The 20,218-nt window shown below is 47.8% G+C and overlaps 1 protein-coding gene across 4 annotated transcripts in view; it reads right to left on the bottom strand.

Annotated features, from left to right (window-relative positions):
- Positions 1 to 20,218, bottom strand: part of LOC119966397 (protein DBF4 homolog A-like) — a 97,029-nt gene that overhangs the window by 42,072 nt on the left and 34,739 nt on the right. For all 4 annotated transcript variants that reach the window (XM_038797991.1, XM_038797989.1, XM_038797992.1 and 1 more), the window contains exons 4-5: positions 17,447 to 17,641; positions 8,792 to 8,836 (exon numbers count right to left, since the gene is read on the bottom strand). In XM_038797991.1, coding sequence (XP_038653919.1) covers positions 8,792 to 8,836; positions 17,447 to 17,641 — 240 coding nt within the window. The remainder of the gene's footprint in view (positions 1 to 8,791; positions 8,837 to 17,446; positions 17,642 to 20,218) is intronic.

Raw genomic sequence — 20,218 nt, 5'->3', positions numbered from 1 at the left:
TTCAATTCCGAATTTGGTGACAGTCTGTGTGAAATTTGCACTTTCTCCCTGTGTCTGCGTGGGTTTCCTCCGGGTGCTCCGGTTTCCTCCCACAGGCCAAAGAGGTGCAGATTAGGTGGATTGGCCATGATAAATTGCCCCTTAGTGTCCAAGAGTGTGCATGTTAGATGGGGTTACGGGGTTAGGGTGGGGGAGCAGGTCTAGATAGGGTGCTCTTTCAGGGGGTCGGTGCAGACTCTTATTGCACTGTAGAAATTCTACGGTTCTAGGATCGGTGAGAAACATCCAGGATCCATTCAGAGTTTAAATGAAGCCCTTTGCACCTCCGCCATGTTGTCGTCCTGAAACCCCAATAAAAAGAAACCGAGGCCCTGACGGGTGGCGAAGACTAGTCATTTGCGGCCATCCTCCAGCCCTTCTTGACGAACACAGAGGACAAGACAACTAAGACCAATGGTCAGAGTTGTCAACCACCCCCAGTCTTCAAAGACCAATGCAATAATAGTCTATAATCTTTATTACTGTCACAAGTAGGCTTACATTCACACTGCAATGAAGTTACTGTGAATATCCCCTAGTCTTCGCACTACGGTGCCTGCTCAGAGAATTCAGAATGCCCAATTCACCTAAGAAGCATGTCTTTCAGGACTTGTGGGAGGAAACGGAGCACCAGAGGAAATCCATGCAGACACGGGGAGAAGGTGCAGACCCGCAGAGACAGTGACCCAAGCCGTGAATTGAACCCGGGTCTCTGACTCGGTGAAGCAACAGTGCTAGCCACTGTGCTCCCGTGCCGCTAACGTGCTCCATTAAATGCTAAACGCCCAGCCTTCAAAACAAGATTGTGAAAGCATGGCAGCCAGTTCTCAAATTCAGCCAGGAATTCATCCCCAGCTCCCCTCGGGAGACCAGGCACAAGGTATTCTTTGTCGAGCCCCATCGCCCGAATCAATCGACATAACATGCAGCAGAATTTCCAAGGACTGAAGGTGAGCCCCCAACGAAGAAATTGCTCCATCGACAGGTGTCTTTTCTCCACTTCGTCCCTTCTTTCTAGGATATCTCGCAGTTCATCAATTTAAGTACCAATAATCAGTGTTGGGGAGCCGAGACCATCGTCCACACCTTCATTCACAATGGCAGCCAACATCTTGTCGCCAATGGCGTCTCCGAAGTGCAAGGCCACGCACCAGCGAAACCACCACTGCAAAATGGACCCCACCCAGCCGTCTCGGGACACGTCTCAGTCAAACAAGGATTTTCTTGACTTAACTCATAGAATCGCTACAGTGCAGAAGGAGGCCATTTGGCCCATTGAGTCTGCACCAACCGTCTGAGAGAGCACCCCGCCTATGCCAAATCCCCACCCTATCCCTGTAATCCCAAGTAACCATTAGACACTTAGGGGTAATTTATATGGCCAATCCACCTAACCGGCACATCTTTTCACTGTCGGAGGAAACCGGAGTACCCAGAGGAAACACACGCAGACATAGGGAGAATGTGCAGACTTCACACAGACAGTGACCCAAGGTTAGAATCAAACCCGGGTCACTGGCACCGAGGCAGCAGTTCTAATTACTATGCCACTGTGTTGCCCATTGCCAAAATTTAGCCAGGAGATTAAAGGAACATAGCACAGACTATATACATCAGGATCAAAAGATTATGGGTTGTGCATCAGAATTTGAAAAAAGGATTAAAAGAGTAGCACCAGAGTTCACAAAAACTCTTGTGCTTCTATCACATGACCCCCCCCCCCCAAATTAGGAACAGGAGTAGCCACTTGGTTCCTTGATCTGCTCCACCATTCAATAAGATCATGATGGATCTGACTGTAACCTCAACTCCATTGTTCCCATGCTCAATAACCTTACAGTCCCTTAGTCATCAAGAACCTACCTACTTCTGCCTTAAAAATATTCAAGGCTTCTGGTCCCAACATTTTTTGAGGAAAAGTTCCAAAGATTCACTACCCTCAAGAAAATAATTCTCATGTTGGTCTTAAATGGTCGGCCCCTTATTTTTAAATAGTGACCCCGAGTTCTAGATTCTCCCACAGGAGGAAACATCCACATTTCCATATCCACACTGTCAAGAACCCTCAGGATCTTATTTGTTTCAATCAAGGGCAGCACGGTAGCATGGTGGTTAGCATAAATGCTTCACAGCTCCAGGGTCCCAGGTTCGGTTCCCGGCTGGGTCACTGTCTGTGCGGAGTCTGCACGTCCTCCCCGTGTGTGCGTGGGTTTCCTCCGGGTGCTCCGGTTTCCTCCCACAGTCCAAAGATGTGCGGGTTAGGTGGATTGGCCATGCTAAATTGCCCGTAGTGTCCTAAAAAGTAAGGTTAAGGGGGGGTTGTTGGGTTACGGGTATAGGGTGGATACATGGGTTTGAGTAGGGTGATCATTGCTCGGCACAACATTGAGGGCTGAAGGGCCTGTTCTGTGCTGTTCTATGTTCTAAGTAGCCTCCTACTCTTCTAAACTCCAGTAGATATAAGCCTAGCCTGTTCAACCTTGTCTCATAAGACATCTTGTCCATTCCAGATATCAGTCTAACAAAGACTTTGATGAGGTTCCACATGGGAAACTAAAAGGGCAAATACACTTGGGATACAGGGTAATTTGAAACAATAGTTTCAAAATTGGCTTAATTGTAGGAGATAGAGGGCGATTACAGAAGGCTACTTTAGGGACTGGAAGGCAGTATCCAGTGGCAGACTACAGGGACCCATGTGGTGCACATTGGTACCAACGACGTAGGTAGGAAAAGGGGTGTGGATGTAATAAACGAGTTTAGGGAATTAGGCTCGAAGTTAAAAGCCAGGACAGACAGAGTTGTCATCTCTGGTTTGTTGCCGGTGCCACGTGATAGCGAGGCTAGGAATAGGGAGAGTGCAGTTGAACACGTGGCTGCAGGAATGGTGTAGGAGGGAGGGCTTCAGGTATTTGGATAATTGGAGTGCATTCTGGGGAAGGTGGGACCAGTACAAGCAGGACGGGTTGCATCCGAACCAAAGAGGCACCAATATCCTGAGAGGGAGATTTGATAGTACTCTTCGGAAGGGTTTAAACTAATTTGGCTGGGGAATAGGAACCGGATTTGTAGTCCAGCAACTAAGGTAGCCGATGTTCAGGATGTCAAAGCGTGTAGTGAAGCAGTGCGGAAGGTAACACTGACAAAGGAGAGTACTTGCAGGCACGGAGATGGGTTAAAGTGTGTATGCTTCAACGCAAGAAGCAGCAGGAATAAGATGGGTGAACTTAAGGCATGGATCTGTACTTGGGACTACGATGTGGTGGCCATCACCGACACTTGGTTAGAAGAGGGGCAGAAATGCTTTTTGGAGGTTCCTAGTTATAGATGTTTCAGTAAGATTAGGGAGGGTGGTAAAAGAGGTGGGGGGGGGGGGGGGGTTGCATTGTTAATTAGAGATAGTATAACAGCTGCAGAAAGGCAGTTCAAGGAGGATTTGCCTACTGAGGTAGTATGGGTTGAAGTCAAAAATAGGAAAGGAGCAGTCACCTTGTTGGGAGTTTTCTATAGGCCCCCCAATAGCAGCAGAGATGTGGAGGAACAGATTGGGAAACAGATTTTGGAAAGGTGCAGAAGTCACAGGGTTATGTAACATAACAGTAGTTATGGGTGACTTGAACTTCCCAAATATTGAGTGGAAACTGTTTTAATCAAATAGTTTGGATGGGGTGGTGTTTGTGCAATGTGTCCAGGAAGCTTTTCCAACACAGTATGTAGATTGTCCGACCAGAGGGGAGGCCATATTGGATTTGCTACTTGGTAATGAACCAGGGCAAGTGATAGAATTGTTAGTGGGGGAGCATTTTGGAGAGTGACCACAATTCTGTGACTTTCACTTTAGTAATGGAGAGGGATAGGTGCGGGCAACAGGGCAAGGTATACAATTGGGGAAGGGTAAAAATGATGCTGTCAGACAAGGACTGAAGTGCATAAGTTGGAAACATAGGCTGTCAGGGAAGGACACAATTGAAATGTGGAACTTGTTCAAGGAACAGATACTACGTGTCCTTGATATGTATGTCCCTGTCAGGCAGGGAAGAGATGGTCGAGTGAAGGAACCATGGTTGACAAGAGAGATTGAATGCCTTGTTGAGAGGAAGAAGAGATACTTATGTACGGCTGAGGAAACAAGGTTCAGACAGGGCGCTGGAGGGATACAAGATAGCCAGGAGGGAACTGAAGAAAGGAATTAGGAGAGCTAACAGAGGGCATGAAAAACCTTTGTCGGGTAGGATTAAGGAAAACCCCAAGGCCTTTTACACATATGTGAGAAATATGAGAATGACTAGAGCGAGGGGAAGTCCGATCAAGGTCAGTAGCGGGAGATTGTGTATTGAGTCTGAAGAGATAGGAGAGGTCTTGAACGAGTACTTTTCTTCAGTCTTAATGAATGAGAGGGCCATATTGTTGGAGAGGACAGTGTGAAACAGACTGATAAGCTCAAGGAGGTACTTGTTAGGGCGGAAGATGTATGGGCATTTTGAAAAACATGAGGATAGACAAGTCCTCTGGGCCTGACGGGATATATCCAAGGATTCTATGGGAAGCAAGAGATGAAATTGCAGAGCCATTGGCAATGATCTTTTCGTCCTCACTGTCAATAGGGGTGGTACCAGGGGATTGGAGAGTGGCGAATGTCGTGCCCCTGTTCAAAAAAGGGAATAGGGATAACCCTGGGAATTACAGGCCAGTTAGTCTTACTTCGGTGGTAGGCAAAGTAATGGAAAGGGTGCTGAGGGATAGGATTTCTGAGCATCTGGAAGAACATTGCTTGATTAGGTATAGTCAGCACGGATTTGTATGGGGTAGGTCTTGCCTCACAAGTCTTACTGAATTCTTTGAGGAGGTGACCAAGCACGTGGATGAAGGTAAAGCAATGGATGTAGTGTACATGGATTTTAGTAAGGCATTTGATAAGGTTCCCAATGGTAAGCTGATGCAGAAAGTAAGGAGGCATGGGACAGTGGGAAATTTGGCCAGTTGGATAAGAACTGGCTGACCGATAGAAGTCAGAGAGTGGTGGTGGATGGCAAATATTCAGCCTGGAGCCCAGTTACCAGTGGCGAACCGCAGGGATCAGTTCTGGTTCCTCTGCTGTTTGTGATTTTCATTAATGACTTGGATGAGGGAGTTGAAGGGTGGGTCAGTAAATTTGCAGACGATACGAAGATTGGTGGAGTTGTGGATAGTGAGGAGGGCTGTTGTCAGCTGCAAAGAGACATAGATAGGATGCAGAGCTTGGCTGAGAAATGGTAGATGGAGTTTAACCCTGAAAAGTGTGAGGTTGTCCATTTGGAAGGACAAATATGAATGCGGAATACAGGGTTAACGGTAGGGTTCTTGGCAATGTTGAGGAGCAGAGAGATCTATGAAAGTTGCCACTCAAGTGGATAGAGCTGTGAAGAAGGCCTATGGTATGCTCGCGTTCATTAGCAGAGGGATTGAATTTAAGAGCCGTGAGGTGATGATGCATCTGTACAAAACCTCGGTAAGGCCACATTTGGAGTACTGTGTGCAGTTCTGGTCTCCTCATTTTAGGAACGATGTGGAAGCTTTGGAAAAGGTGCAAAGGAGATTTACCAGGATGTTGCCTGTAATGGAGAGTAGGTCTTACGAAGAAAGGTTGAGGGTGCTAGGCCTTTTCTCATTAGAACGGCGAAGGATGAGGGCCGACTTGATAAAGGTTTATAAGATGATCAGGGGAATAGATAGACAGTCAGACACTTTTCCCCCGGGTGGAACACACCATTACAAGGGGACATAAATTTAAGGTGAATGGTGGAAGATATAGGGGGGATGTCAGAGGTAGGTTCTTTACCCAGAGAGTAGTGGGGCATGGAATGCACTGCCTGTGGAAATAGTTGAGTCGGAAACATTAGGGACATTCAAGCGGCTATTGGGTAGGTACATGGATTATGGTAGAATGATGGGGTGTAGATTAATTTGTTCTTAATCTAGGACAAAAGTTCGGCACAACATCGTGGGCCGAAGGGCCTGTTCTGTGCTGTATTTTTTTATGTTCTATGTTGGGGCTTCTATTTAAAAAGTGGCAGATGGAATTTAACCCTGAAAAGTGTGAGGTAATCAACTTTGGAAGGAGTAATTTAACAAGGAATTATTCAATGAAAGGCTTGACACTAAGAGGTTCTGAGGAACAAAAGGACTTTAGCATGTTTGCCCATAGGTCTCTGACGTTAAAAGGGCAGGCTGGACACTTGCCTTTATCAAGCGAGGCTTAGATTCCAAAAGCAGGGAGGTCGTGTTGGAGTTGTATAGAACTTTGGTGAGGCTACAACTGGAGTACTGTGTGCTGTTCTAGGTTGCCACATTATAGGAAGGATGTGATTGTACTGAAGGGGGTGCAGAAGAGATTCACTAGGATGTTGGTTGGGATGGAACATTTAAGTTATGAAGAGAGGTTGGATAGGCTTGGCTGCTTTCGTTGGAGCAAAGACAGAAGGGCGACCTGATTGAGGTGTACAAGGATAGGAAGCAGCTGTTCCTTCAGTTGAAGGGTCAGTTATGTGGGGATGCAAGTTCAAGGTGAGGGGCAGGAGGTTTAGGGGGTGGGGGGGGGATGTGAGAGATGATGGTCTGGAATGCACTGTCTGGGAAGGTGGGAGAGGCGGGCTGTCTTACATCCTTTAAAAAGTACCTGGATCAGTAGTTAGCACATCATAACATTCAAGGCGGTGTGCCAAGTGCTGATAAATGGGATCAGGTAGGTAGATCAGGTGTTTTCACATGTTGGTGCAGAGTCCATAAGATATAGATGCAGAATTAGGCCACTCGGCCCATCGAGTCTGCTCCACCATTCAATCATGGCTGATATTTTCTCATCCCAATTCTCCTGCCTTCTCCCCATAACCCCTGATCACTTTATTAATCAAGAACCTATCTCTTTCTGTATTAAAGACACTCAATGATTTGGCCTCCACAGCCTTCTGCGGCAATGTGTTCCACAGATTCACCACCCTCTGGCTGAAGAAATTCCTCATCTCTGTTTTAAAGGATCGTTGCTTCAGTCTGAGATGGTGGCATCTGCTTCTAGTTGTTCCTACAAGTGGGAACATCCTCTCCACGTTCACTCTATACAGGCCTCGCAGTATCCTGCAAGTTTCAATAAGATGCCCCCTCATCCATCTGAACTCCAACGGGTACAGGCCCAGAGTGCTCAACCATTCCTCATACGACAGGTTCTTCATTCCAGGGATCATTCTTGTGAACCTCCTCCGGGCCTTTCCAAGGCCAGCATATTCTTCCTTAGATACGGGGCCCAAAACTGCTCACAATACTCCAAATGGGGTCTGACCAGAGCATTATACAGCCTCAGAAGTACATCCCTGGTCTTGTATTCTAGCACTCTTGACATGAATGCTAACATTGCATTTACCTTCTGAGCTGCCGACTGAGCACGTTAACCTTAAGAGAATCGTGAACAAGGACTCCCAAATCCCATTGTGCTTCTGATTTCCTCAGCATTTCCCCATTTAGAAAATAGTCTATGCCTAAATTCCTCCTTCCAAAGTGCGTAATCTCACTTTTCCACATTGTATTTCATTTGCCACTTCATTGCCCAATCTCCTAGCTTGTCCATGAGGAATGGTTGAGGACTCTGGGTCTGTACTGGATGAGGGGGGATCTTACTGCCTAGGTAGAGTGGATGTGGAGGAGATGTTTCCACTTGTAGGAAATACTAGAACCCGAGGACACAGCCTCAGACTGAAGGGATGATCCTTTAAAACTGAGATGAGGATGAATTTCTTCAGCCAGAGCATGGTGAATCTGTGGAATTCTTTGCCGCAGAAGGCTGTGAAGGCCACATCAGAGTGTCTTTAAGACAGAGATAGATAGGTTCTTGATTAATGGGGAGGGATGGGGGTCATCAGGGGTTATGGGAGAAGGCAGAAGAATGGCGATGAGAAATATATCTACCATGATTGAATGGCAGTGCAGACCCAATGGCCGAATGGCCTAATTCTACTCCTGTGTCTTATGGTCTTAAACACAAAAAGCCAATCAAACTAAGTTACCCTTTCCTGATCTATTACGAAACATAGGAGTCAATGCCTAAGGGAAATCTTACTGTATGAATCCTGCTACTGTCTACAATCATTGTAAATTACCCTCTGTAGTTACCACATTCTTCTCACCATTGTTGCATAGTAGGCACATTGGGTTTGGACAAATGCGCCCTCTATAAGTGGTGCAAGTTGTGTTCATTTTCATAGCTCTTCGGTTTACAATCAAGGCCATTCTTTGGTTTACAGGTTTTGGGGGTCTGTACCAGTTCTTCTAAACTGTTTTATCTTTAATATTATTCTAGAATGTTGTGCTAGATTATGTAGGATTATTCAAATTTGAAATGTATCTATTACTGTTTCAGCTTTATATTAAACTTAATTTCTTCCAATTTTTGATGCTTGCGGTCAGTGATTATATACATTATTCAAAATGATTTATGGCCATTTTCTTATTGGTTCTAGCACATTACTTGTCAAAAAGACTGACTTCATTACATCAGGTTGCACTTAGTTCACTAGTATTGTTGACAGTATCAAAGCTGAATAATGAGAACACATTTAACATTCAGCAATAGTAACTGTGAACAATTAGTTAAAATTAAGCAGCTGAGTTACCCAAAATTAAACAATCATTTAAAACTCACGACTTAACATTTAGTTTTAAATATTAAAATAGAATTTAAAATGTTCTGTTTCTTTTGCATATGTCTTCTTGATTCACCACTTACCTGTTCCTTAATAACCTTTTTGACAAAACTTTTTCCTCTGCTTACCTGTTAATTAAAAACATTAAATCAACATTTTTGAGGCAGAAGATTTTGCATTTTTGATGACTCAGTAAGAAACATTGTCAGCTTCAGACAGGTTTTTTAAAAATCAATCAATTTGATTGATGCTTTGAATTCAGACGAATTAGGTTTCAATACATTTGACAAATTGAAGTGCATTTCTGCACCAAAATAAAAAGGACTTCCGTTTATGCAATTCAATTGATCCAGAAAACATCCCAAAATAATTGACATTTGGTGGGAACATTTCTCAGACACTAGAACAGAGACTGCTAAAATTACGAAGAGAGAAAATTACGAAAGGCTAGAATTGGAAATTTTGTCACTCATGTAAAGGCAACAGAAGTTGGATTCCCTGTTGTGTAACACGTCCTTTCCTGTCAGAGCAGTTTTGGGGTTTAGCACTCGGCTAAATCGCTGGCTTTGAAAGCAGACCAGGGCAGGCCAGCAGCACGGTTCAATTCCCGTACCAGCCTCCCCGAACAGGCGCCGGAATGTGGCGACTAGGGGCTTTTCACAGTAACTTCATTTGAAGCCTACTTGTGACAATAAGCGATTTTCATTTCATTTTTCATTGAGGCCAATCAAAATCATAAACCTGTTGTCTTCAATGGAATTGCTCTGAAACAAATGTCTATCAACATAATTAGTGCTAATGAGCAGGCCAACAGAGTGAAAGACCAAACTACAAGGTATCCACATGAAAATATTTATTTTAAAAGTTAAAGTGAGGCGGGCAGCACGGTGGTGCAGTGGTTAGCACTGCTGCATCACGGCGACGAGGTACCAGGTTCGAGCCTGGCCCTGGGTCATTGTCCGTGTGGAGTTTGCATATTCTCCCCGTGTCTGCGTGGGTCTCACCCCCCCAACCCAAGGGCGTGCAGTGTAGGTGAATTGGCCACGCTAAATTGCCCCTTAATTGGAAAAAGAAATAATTGGATACTCTTAAATTTATTTAAAAAAAGACAAAATGAGACAATCTCGTCAATCATTTCCTACAATAATGCGGGATTATTTTTAACAAAGAATATTTGTCAAGATTCAGCTGTGAAAATAATGAGGCTGTCAATAATCAATCTTACTAAAAAAAAAGTTGGACAGCAACTTCTAATGACCCACATGTGCATAAATTGCACATGCACAGTTAAATGCGGACATCAGAATGCTGTTCCCCAAGTTGCCGTTAGTCCAGAAGCTGCGCTTTATTATCTCTTTAAGAGAATCAGCATTGAGGACTTCCGGTTGCGGCTATGACCAGCTAAGTCGCACATTTGGCAGCTCCTGCGACAAAGGTGTTTAAGGGCCGATTGGAGGGCCCCGACGGTACTGTAAAGACGAATCCCGGTGGGGGAAGGCTCCCTGAGGAGAGTGAGACCAACTTTATGGTCGGTACTCGGAGTGGGGCGACAAAAAAAGCGGCAGCAGCTCCCCGAAAAAAGCGGGGGAAGAGGACCAAAATGGCGGCCGGTGGCGCACTAGAAGATTGGAGAAAATGGGCGGAGGAGCAGCAGGCCGCTCTCCTCCGGTGTTTTACGGAGCTGAAAGTGGAACTCTTAGAGTCTATGAACGCGACGACCACAAGGCTGATGGGGGCCCAGGCGACCCAAGAGGCGTCGATAAGAGAGCTGCAGCAGGAGATGACTGCAAGGGAGGAGGAGGCCACGGTCCTCGTGGGAAAGGTGGAGGTGCACGAGGCACTCCACCTGAAATGGCAGAGCCGCTTTGAGGAGCTGGACACTCGAATGAGGCGGAAGAACTTGAGGATCCTGGGCCTAGCAGAAGGCCTGGAGGGGCCTGATCTCCCGAAATATGTAGCGGAGATGCTGAGCTCCCTGATGGGAGAGGGGGCCGGTCCATCGCCTCTGGAGCTGGAAGAAGCATATCGGGTCATGGCTAGGCGGCCTAGGGCGAACGAGCCCCCGAGGGCGGTGCTGGTGCGATTCCAGCGTTTCTGTGATCGGGAGAAAGTGCTGAGGTGGGCCAAGAGGGAGAAAAGCAGCAAATGGGAGAATTCGACGGTGCGGATATATCAGGACTGGAGTGCGGAGGTGGCAAAGCGGCGGGCCCGGTTTAACCGGACGAAGGCGGTGCTGCACGCAAAGAGGATCAAGTTCGGAATGCTGCAGCCAGCGCGCTTGTGGGTCACCTACAAGGACCAGCACCATTACTTTGAGACCCCAGAGGAGGCATGGACTTTTGTTCGGGAGGAAAAGCTGGACCTGAACTAGAACTTGGGAACGCCGGCGGTCGAGGCCGCCCGAGTACCCTTGACTGATCAAGTGGCCCATGTCTTTCTTAGGCCAGGTCGGAGCTTGGTTAAAGTTGATGGATCGTTTGGTTTCTTTGAAACTTGTGTTATGGGGGGTTTCTTTGTTCCTTTTTGTGTGTCTCTTCCCGTTGCCAACTTCCCTTAATTATTGTTGTTGTAGGGGGGGCTTTTTTACTGTTTTTTGATCTGTTCTTTAAGGGTTATGGTTACTGTTCTGTTCGATGGAGGGTGATGGTTAAATACGTTATTATTGGGTAGTTATTTAGTTATGCAGGCGTAGTTATGTATTTATGTATTTATTTGAGATTTGTTATTTATATTGTTATATTGTTAAGTTGGGGAGGCGGGACGGGGGGGGTGCAAGTTGGTTATGCGGGTTTTCTTTTTCTCTTTTTTCTTCCTCTCGTTTTAAGGGGGCTTTTTTATGGGCTTGGATGGGGACGGGGGTGGAATTGAAGATGGCGGGGTAGGGTGTGGCCGGGCGAAAGCGCGGGCTTTCCCGTTTCCCGCGCGCGGGACGGAGGAAGGGGGAGGAGAGAAGAGTGGGGTGTGGCCAGCAATGGCGGCTTTTCCCGCGCTGAAGCGGGGTCAGAGAGGGATGGCAAGGGGGGGGGGGGGGGGGGAGGCCCCTCCCCCCCCACATCGGGAGGAGTCGGAGTGTGGCAGGGGCAGCCGGGTCAGCGAAAATCAGCTGACTCTCGGGAGTACGATGGTGGATACACCGCGGCTAGGAGGGGTCCTAGCCAGGGGGGGGGGGGGGGGGGGGGGGGGGGGGGGGGGGGGGGGAGGAAGGGGGGTTAGGGGGGGATACCGGGTTGCTGCTGGAAAGGCCGAGGACGGGAAGGGAAGAACGGGAGGAGAGAGGGGGGGGGGGGGGGCCATCGCCATGGGGAACGGGTCAGAAGGGGAGGGTCGACCCGGGGCGAACAGGGGACAGGACATGGCTAATAGACAGGGGAAAGGGACAGGTCGCTCCGCGACCCGGTTGATTACTTGGAACGTGAGGGGGCTGAATGGGCCGGTCAAGAGAGCAAGGGTTTTTTCACACCTAAAGGGACTGCAGGCGGATGTGGCAATGTTGCAGGAGACTCACTTGAGAGTAGTAGACCAGGTACGCCTGAGAAGGGGGTGGGTGGGACAGGTGTTCCACTCAGGCTTGGACGCAAAGAACCGGGGGGTGGCGATTTTGGTGGGAAAGAGGGTGTCGTTCGTGGCGGCGCAGGTGGTAGCAGATAAGGAGGGTAGGTACGTGATGGTGAAGGGTAGGCTGCAGGGAGAGAATGTGGTGCTGGTGAATGTGTATGCCCCGAATTGGGATGACGCGGGTTTTATGAGGCGCCTGTTGGGCCTCATTCCGGGTCTGGAGGCAGGGGGCCTGATCATGGGGGGGGGACTTCAATACAGTGCTCGACCCTGGGCTGGACAGATCGAGTTCCAGGACGAATAGGAGGCCGGCAGCGGCAGAGGTGCTAAGGGGGTTCATGGAGCAGATGGGGGGGTAGACCCTTGGAGATTTGGCAGGCCAAGGGCGAGGGAGTATTCTTTTTTCTCCCACGTCCACAGGGTGTACTCCAGAATAGACTTTTTTTGTACTGAGCAGGGGGCTGATTTCGAGAGTGCAGGACACGGAGTACTCGGCCATTGCGATTTCGGACCATGCACCACACTGGGTAGAGGTAGAACTGGGGGAAGCACGGGACCAGCGCCCGTTGTGGCGCCTGGATGTGGGGCTGCTGGCGGACGATGAGGTGTGCGGAAGGGTCCGGAAGGGCATTGAGAGATATCTGGGCACGAACGACACGGGCGAGGTGAAGGTGGGGGTAGTCTGGGAGGCCCTGAAAGCAGTGATCAGAGGAGAGCTGATCTCCATAAGGGCACACAGAGAAAGGAAGGAGAGGCAGGAGAGGGAGAGACTGGTGGGGGAACTTATAGAAGTGGACAGGAGATATGCGGAGACACCAGAGGAGGGGCTGTTGAGGGAGCGGCGCAGTTTACAGGCCCAGTTTGACCTACTGACCACTAGGAAGGCGGAGACGCAATGGAGAAGGGCACAGGGCGCGGTCTATGAGTACGGGGAAAAGGCGAGCAGGATGCTAGCACACCAGCTGCGCAAGCGAGATGCAGCCAGAGAGATTGGGGGAGTGAGAGAGAAGGGAGGGAACGTAGTGCAGAAGGGGCAAGAGGTGAACGGGGTCTTCAGGGATTTCTACAGGGAATTGTACCGGTCTGAGCCGCCCAGGAGGAGGGGGGGAATGGAGAACTTCCTCGATAGATTGAGGATCCCAAAGGTCCAGGAGGAACGGGTGGAGGGGCTGGGGGCGCCGATAGAGCTGCAGGAGCTAGTTAAAGGGATAGGCCAGATGCAGGCGGGGAAGGCGCCGGGGCCGGATGGGTTCCCGGTGGAATTTTATAAGAAGTATGTGGACTTGGTGGGTCCAGTGCTGGTGCGAGCCTTCAATGAGGCGCGAGAGGGGGGGGTTCTGCCCCCGACAATTTCACAGGCCCTGATCTCCTTGATCCTGAAGCGGGACAAAGACCCTGTACAGTGCGGGTCCTACAGGCCTATCTCCCTCTTGAATGTAGATGCCAAACTGTTGGCAAAGGTCCTGGCAACCAGAATAGAGGATTGTGTGCCAGGGGTAATCCATGAGGACCAGACGGGGTTCGTAAAGGGACGACAACTCAACACAAATGTCCGGAGACTGTTGAATGTGATTATGATGCCAGCAGTGGAGGGGGAGGCTGAGATAGTGGTAGCACTGGATGCGGAGAAGGCATTCGATAGGGTGGAGTGGGAATACCTGTGGGAGACGCTGGAACGGTTTGGGTTTGGGGAGGGATTTATCAAGTGGGTGAAGCTGCTGTATTCGGCCCCGATGGCGAGTGTGGTTACAAACGGGAGGAGGTCAGAGTATTTTGGGCTCCATCGAGGTACCAGGCAGGGATGCCCCCTATCCCCCTTACTATTTGCATTAGCGATCGAACCGTTGGCGATGGCACTGAGGGGTTCAGGGGGGTGGAGAGGACTGACAAGGGGAGGGGAGGAACATCGGGTATCACTCTATGCGGATGATTTGTTGTTATATGTGGCGGACCCGGAAGGGGGAATGCCGGAGGTAATGGAAATACTAGCGGAGTTTGGGGACTTTTCGGGATATAAATTAAATGTGGGTAAAAGTGAGGTCTTTGTGATACACCCGGGAGATCAGGGGGAGGGAATTGGGCGGCTCCCCTTTAAGAGAGCAGTAAAGAGCTTCAGGTACTTGGGGTGCAGGTGGCAAGGAACTGGGGGACCCTCCACAAGCTGAACTTTTCAAGGCTGGTGGAGCAGATGGAGGAGGAGTTCAAGAGGTGGGACATGGTACCGCTGTCGCTAGCAGGGAGGGTGCAGTCAGTCAAAATGACGGTCCTCCCGAGGTTCTTGTTTCTGTTTCAGTGCTTGCCCATCTTTCTCCCCAGGGCCTTCTTCAAGAAGGTAACTAGCAGCATTATGGGCTATGTGTGGGCACATGGCACCCCTAGAGTGAGAAGGATTTTCTTGGAACGGAGTAGGGACAGGGGAGGATTAGCGCTACCCAATCTTTCCGGATACTACTGGGCGGCGAACGCATCGATGGTGCGCAAGTGGGTGATGGAGGGGGAGGGGGCAGCTTGGAAACGTATGGAGAGGGCGTCCTGCGGCAATACAAGCCTGGGGGCGCTAGTAACGGCACCATGGCCGCTCCCCCCCACAAGGTATACCACGAGTCCGGTAGTGGCGGCCACCCTGAAAATCTGGGGGCAGTGGAGGCGACACAGGGGGGAAGTGGGGGGTCTGATGGCGGCGCCACTGAGAGGGAACCACAGATTTGTCCCGGGGAACACTGGCGGGGGATTCCAGAGCTGGCACAGGGCGGGCATCAGGCAACTGAGGGACATGTTCATAGAGGGGAGGTTTGCGAGCCTGGGAGAGCTGGAGGAGAAATTTGAGCTCCCCCCGGGGAACACGTTTAGATACCTGCAGGTGAAGGCATTTGCCAGACGACAGGTGGAAGGATTTCCCTTGCTTCCCGATAGAGGGGTGAGTGATAGGGTGCTGTCAGGGGTCTGGGTCGGAGAAGGGAAGGTCTCGGACATCTACAAAATAATGCAGGAGGTGGAGGAGGTATCGATAGAGGAGCTGAAAGACAAGTGGGAAGCGGAGCTGGGAGAGCAGATAGAAGATGGGACATGGGCGGATGCCTTAGAGAGGGTCAATTCGTCGTCGTCGTGCGCAAGGTTGGGCCTCATCCAATTTAAGGTGCTGCACAGAGCCCATATGACGGGGACTAGGATGAGTCGGTTCTTCGGGGGTGAGGACAGGTGTGTTAGGTGTTCGGGAAGCCCTGCGAACCATGTACATATGTTCTGGATGTGCCCGGCACTGGAAGAGTTCTGGGAGGGGGTGGGGGGGACGGTATCGAGAGTGGTGGGAACCAGGGTCAAACCAGGGTGGGGGCTAGCGATTTTTGGGGTTGGGGTGGAGCCAGGAGTACAGGAGGCAGGGGAGGCCGGAATATTGGCCTTTGCGTCCTTGGTAGCTCGGAGAAGGATCTTGATTCAGTGGAGGGACACAAGGCCACCAAGTGTTAACACCTGGTTAAACGACATGGCAAGCTTCATCCAATTGGAAAGAATCAAATTCGCCCTGAGAGGGTCGGTACAGGGGTTCTTCCGGCGGTGGCAGCCCTTCCTTGACTTTCTGGATCAGAGATAGGAACTGGAGGCCGAAACAGCAGCAACCCGGGGAGAAAGGGGGAAGGGAGGGGGGGGGGGGGGATAGCAACGAAGGGAGCACGTCAGCGGGGGGTCGCGGGCAATGACTGCCCGAGGCCATCGGCAGAAAGGGAAAAACGGTTTGGTTGCTAGACTGGTAGCGCGGGGGGGGGGGGGGGGGGGGGGGGGGGGTGCGCGCGGGGGAGGGCGTGGGGAGGATTTTCCAGGGGGGATTTGTTGTGTTATAATTTAAAATGTAGTAGGGGTAAATGTTTGTATCGAAAAATTTCAATAAAAATTATTTAAAAAAAAAAAGAGAATCAGCATTGAAATATAGCACAAATTAGCAGTATTTAAGTGATAGATACCTGCAAAGTTACCAAAAATAGTTGAGAGTCATTCTATTCTGCTGTTGCTTTTTAAAACAATGTTGTAATAAAAGTCTAAATTATTGCCAAACAACCTCTAGCAATTAAAAATATTTTTTTTACAAAAGACGGGTTTTATTCAGAATCACACATTTGTAATAGCTCAACAGGCCATTAGGTTCATCGTGTCTACACAGGCTACCTGAGCAATTCATCTAGTGTCATTCTCCCACCTTCACCCTGCACATTCTTCCTTTTCAAATACAGTCTAGTTCCTTTTTGAATGCCTCAATTGAACCTGTCTCCATCATGCGCAGACAGTGTATTCAGACCCCAATCACTCGGCATGTGAAATGTCTTTTCTCTGGTCACATTGTCAATTACTTTAAATCTATGATTTCAGATTTTAATTATTGTTCAAGATTTTATAGATAAAAATATAACTTAAAAAAATTCTTTGCCTCCCATCTCCCTCTCTTAATCCATTTTCTTTAAAAAAATATATAAATTTAGAATACCCAATTCATTTTTTTTCCAATTAAGGGGCAATTTAGTGTGGCCAATCCACCTACCCTTTGAAAGACATCTTTGGGTTGTGGGGGTTAAACCCACGCAGACATGGGGGAGAATGTTTAAACTCCACACGGGCAGTGACCCGGTGCTGGGATCGAAACCAGATCCTCGTCGCCATGAGGTAGCAGTGCTAACCACTGCACCGCCGTGCTGCCCATCTCAATCCACTTTCTGTAAATATTTTGGTGCTGAATTAACTGTTCTAATTTACTCTTCCTGTTTCAAACCTTGTCTTCTTCATTAAAAATTATTCAATCTGATTTTTCAAAAGAAGATAAAGTTATTTGCCCGTAATACCAAACTGAATTTTAATCACTGTGTATTCCAGTACAGACATCAGTAGAAACTCTGAGCGTACAGAATGGCTGGTATTGTTATTTTGCCAGTCACCGCAAAATCCAGGCTAATGCCTAGCTTTTCCTTTCCCCCTTTTAATGAACCAGAGCATAATTCCACATTAACATCTCCGAGTTTTGATATTTAGGTTACCGCACAGATATTCATCAACTAAATAAATAAATTAACTTGAATTGACATGAGTACTCAAAAAAGCAAGGTATACTCAAAAATGATAGCAAAAATTATTTGCAGGGTAACTGGAAATGTTTAAAGTTTAGTAGCATTTGCATGGTAATACATCCTGAAACATACCATCTCCAAAGCTCTATGTGAACTTCCTTCATGACTTTCTTTTCGACTGCTCAGATGGGGAGATGTGTTTCCAGCATTCTGAACAGAATCTGGGCTTGGTACAGGGGAGTTCTTCCCTGTAGTCTGGGCAAATTTTGCCTCACTTCTATTTGAAATGATGTAATTAATATCTTTGCTGAGAAACTTTTCAATTGTCTATATTGACATAAAATACAAAAGGAAAAATTGATTAGAAAGTACTTTTGAAAATGATGCAGACAACACATTTTCCAGCTCTACATAAATCATTGCTTAATTGGCACCAGGTGCCAAGTTATTTTTTTGACAACAGCAACTAGTAATTGTGTGGCACATTTAATGCAGCGAAATGTCCTAAGGTGCTTGAAAACACTCTGCCACATGAGGAGTTAGCAAGTCAGGTGGCCAAGGCACTCAACATGAGAGATAATAATAATAATAATAACCGCTTATTGTCACAAGTAGGCTTTAATGAAGTTACTGTGAAAAGTTCCTAGTTGCCACATTCCTTGCCTGTTCGGGGAGGACGTACGGGAATTGAACTCACGCTGCTGGCCTTGTTCTGCATTACAAGTTAGCTGTTTAACCCACTGTGCTAAACCGGCCCCTAGATTTTAAGGTTTTAACAATAGGTTTTCTTAACAGAAGATAGAAAGACGGAGAAGATGAGGGCCAAGGCAGCAGCTGCTGTGAATACCAATTTTTTTTTCCAATTAAGGGACCAGATTTGGAGGAGCGCATAATCATGAAGGTTTACAGGCTTAGAAAAGACACAGATAGGTAGGAGGAAAGCTATGGTGTGATTTGAAAATAAGGATGACAATTTTAAAATTGAGGCATTGTTAGACCAGGAACCAGTGAGGGTTAGATCAGGAACCAGTGAGGATTAGACCAGGTACCAGTGAGGATTAGATCAGGAACCAGTGAGGATTAGACCAGGAACCAGTGAGGATTAGATCAGGAACCAGTGAGGATTAGATCAGGAACCCATGCGGATTCGATCAGGAACCAGTGAGGATTAGATCAGGAACCAGTGAGGATTAGATCAGGAACCAGTGAGGGCAGCATGGTAGCATGGTGGGGGCAGCACGGTAGCATGGTGGTTAGCATAAATGCTTCACAGCTCCAGGGTCCCAGGTTTGATTCCCGGCTGGGTCACTGTCTGTGCGGAGTCTGCACGTCCTCCCCGTGTGTGCGTGGGTTTCCTCCGGGTGCTCCGGTTTCCTCCCACAGTCTAAAGATGTGCGGATTAGGTGGATTGGCCATGCTAAATTGCCCGTAGTGTCCTAAAAAAAAAGTAAGGTTAAGGGGGGGTTGTTGGGTTACGGGTATAGGGTGGATACGTGGGTTTGAGTAGGGTGATCATTGCTCGGCACAACAACGAGGGCCGAAGGGCCTGTTCTGTGCTGTACTGTTCTATGTTCTAAATCAGGAACCAGTGAGGATTAGATCAGGAACCAGTGAGGATTAGCAAACACAAAGGTGTTGGGATGAAAGACAAATTTAGCAGTGGCTTGAATGTCCACAAAGATCAAGTGTAGGATGTTGAACTGCTATAGCGCTGATTATAGGAATGAGATCTCTACCAATTTCTACTTCAATCTCATGAAAAGTGCAACAGTGGACTGGCCATTTGGAAACTAGTAAATTATTGAAGTGGCAATTAAATTTTTGTCAGCACTGAAAACAAGGAGTAATACGTTCTACTATTGCATATGCACAGCAGCCCGCGCTCCCACCTGGCGATCTAACAGTCCATAATTGTATGCACAAGAAAGACATTTATATTATTCAACTTAGAAGAGCATTTTGTGATACAAACAAAATTAATGGAAAAACACGTGGTTGGACGGTCCTCTTGAAGCAGAAATTGTTCACCCACACTATTTCCATGGCAGGGTAGAAGGCAGGTTGGAGTTGGGCTGCCGCCTCCCAAGCAGGCAAATGCCAAGGTGGGCAGGGTAGAAGGCCCACCTTTATTTGCTGTGACATCAGCCCATGTGCCTCATGTCCTGCATGCCAACTTATCCAGTCTCTACTATGGACATAACTCACAAGCCTTATAATAACACTGGGAAATCTCTGAGATGCTCATGTAACTGTCAAAATAAACAATGCTCTGGGCAGCACGGTGGCGCAGTGAGTAGCACTGCTGCCTCACTGCACCGAGGTCCCAGGTTCGATCCCGGCTCTGTGTCACTGTCCGTGTGGAGTTTGCACATTCTCCCCGTGTTTGTGTGGGTTTCGCCCCCACAACCCAAAGATGTGCAGGCTAGGTGGATTGGTCATGCTAAATTGCCCCTTAATTGGGAAAAATGAATTGGGTACTCTAAATTTATTTTAAAAAATAAAAAATAAACAATGCTCACAGTACCCTTGACTGCAAGTAAACAATGCTCATAGTACCCTTGACTGTTGTACCAACAACCCTTGCTGAGCTGAATCCATTTTGGAGTTTGGAGATTCCATTCCACAACTTTGTCAACAAAGCCTTCAGAGTTGAATACATATAAACCTTTTAAAAATAAATGTTTCAAAGGATGAACAGATGGTTCACCTGTCCATCAAAGAACTTCACTATCTGCTCCACTGCTTCAAAGGCTGATCTGATAGCTGGCCCTCTCATTGAGTCCAGTCCTTTGTGTTTGATCATTAAAAATTCAAATTTGCACAACTCAAGGATCCAGCCACTGAGTTATGCAAATGTCATAATGTTCCCCTGTCCCCAACTAAGTATTTGTCAAGTATGCAAAG

This window comes from Scyliorhinus canicula, chromosome 5 (assembly GCF_902713615.1).
Source record: "Scyliorhinus canicula chromosome 5, sScyCan1.1, whole genome shotgun sequence".
NCBI lineage: Eukaryota > Metazoa > Chordata > Chondrichthyes > Carcharhiniformes > Scyliorhinidae > Scyliorhinus > Scyliorhinus canicula.
Note: the sequence above shows the minus strand (reverse complement) of the source record. Positions and strands in the feature narration are given on the sequence as shown.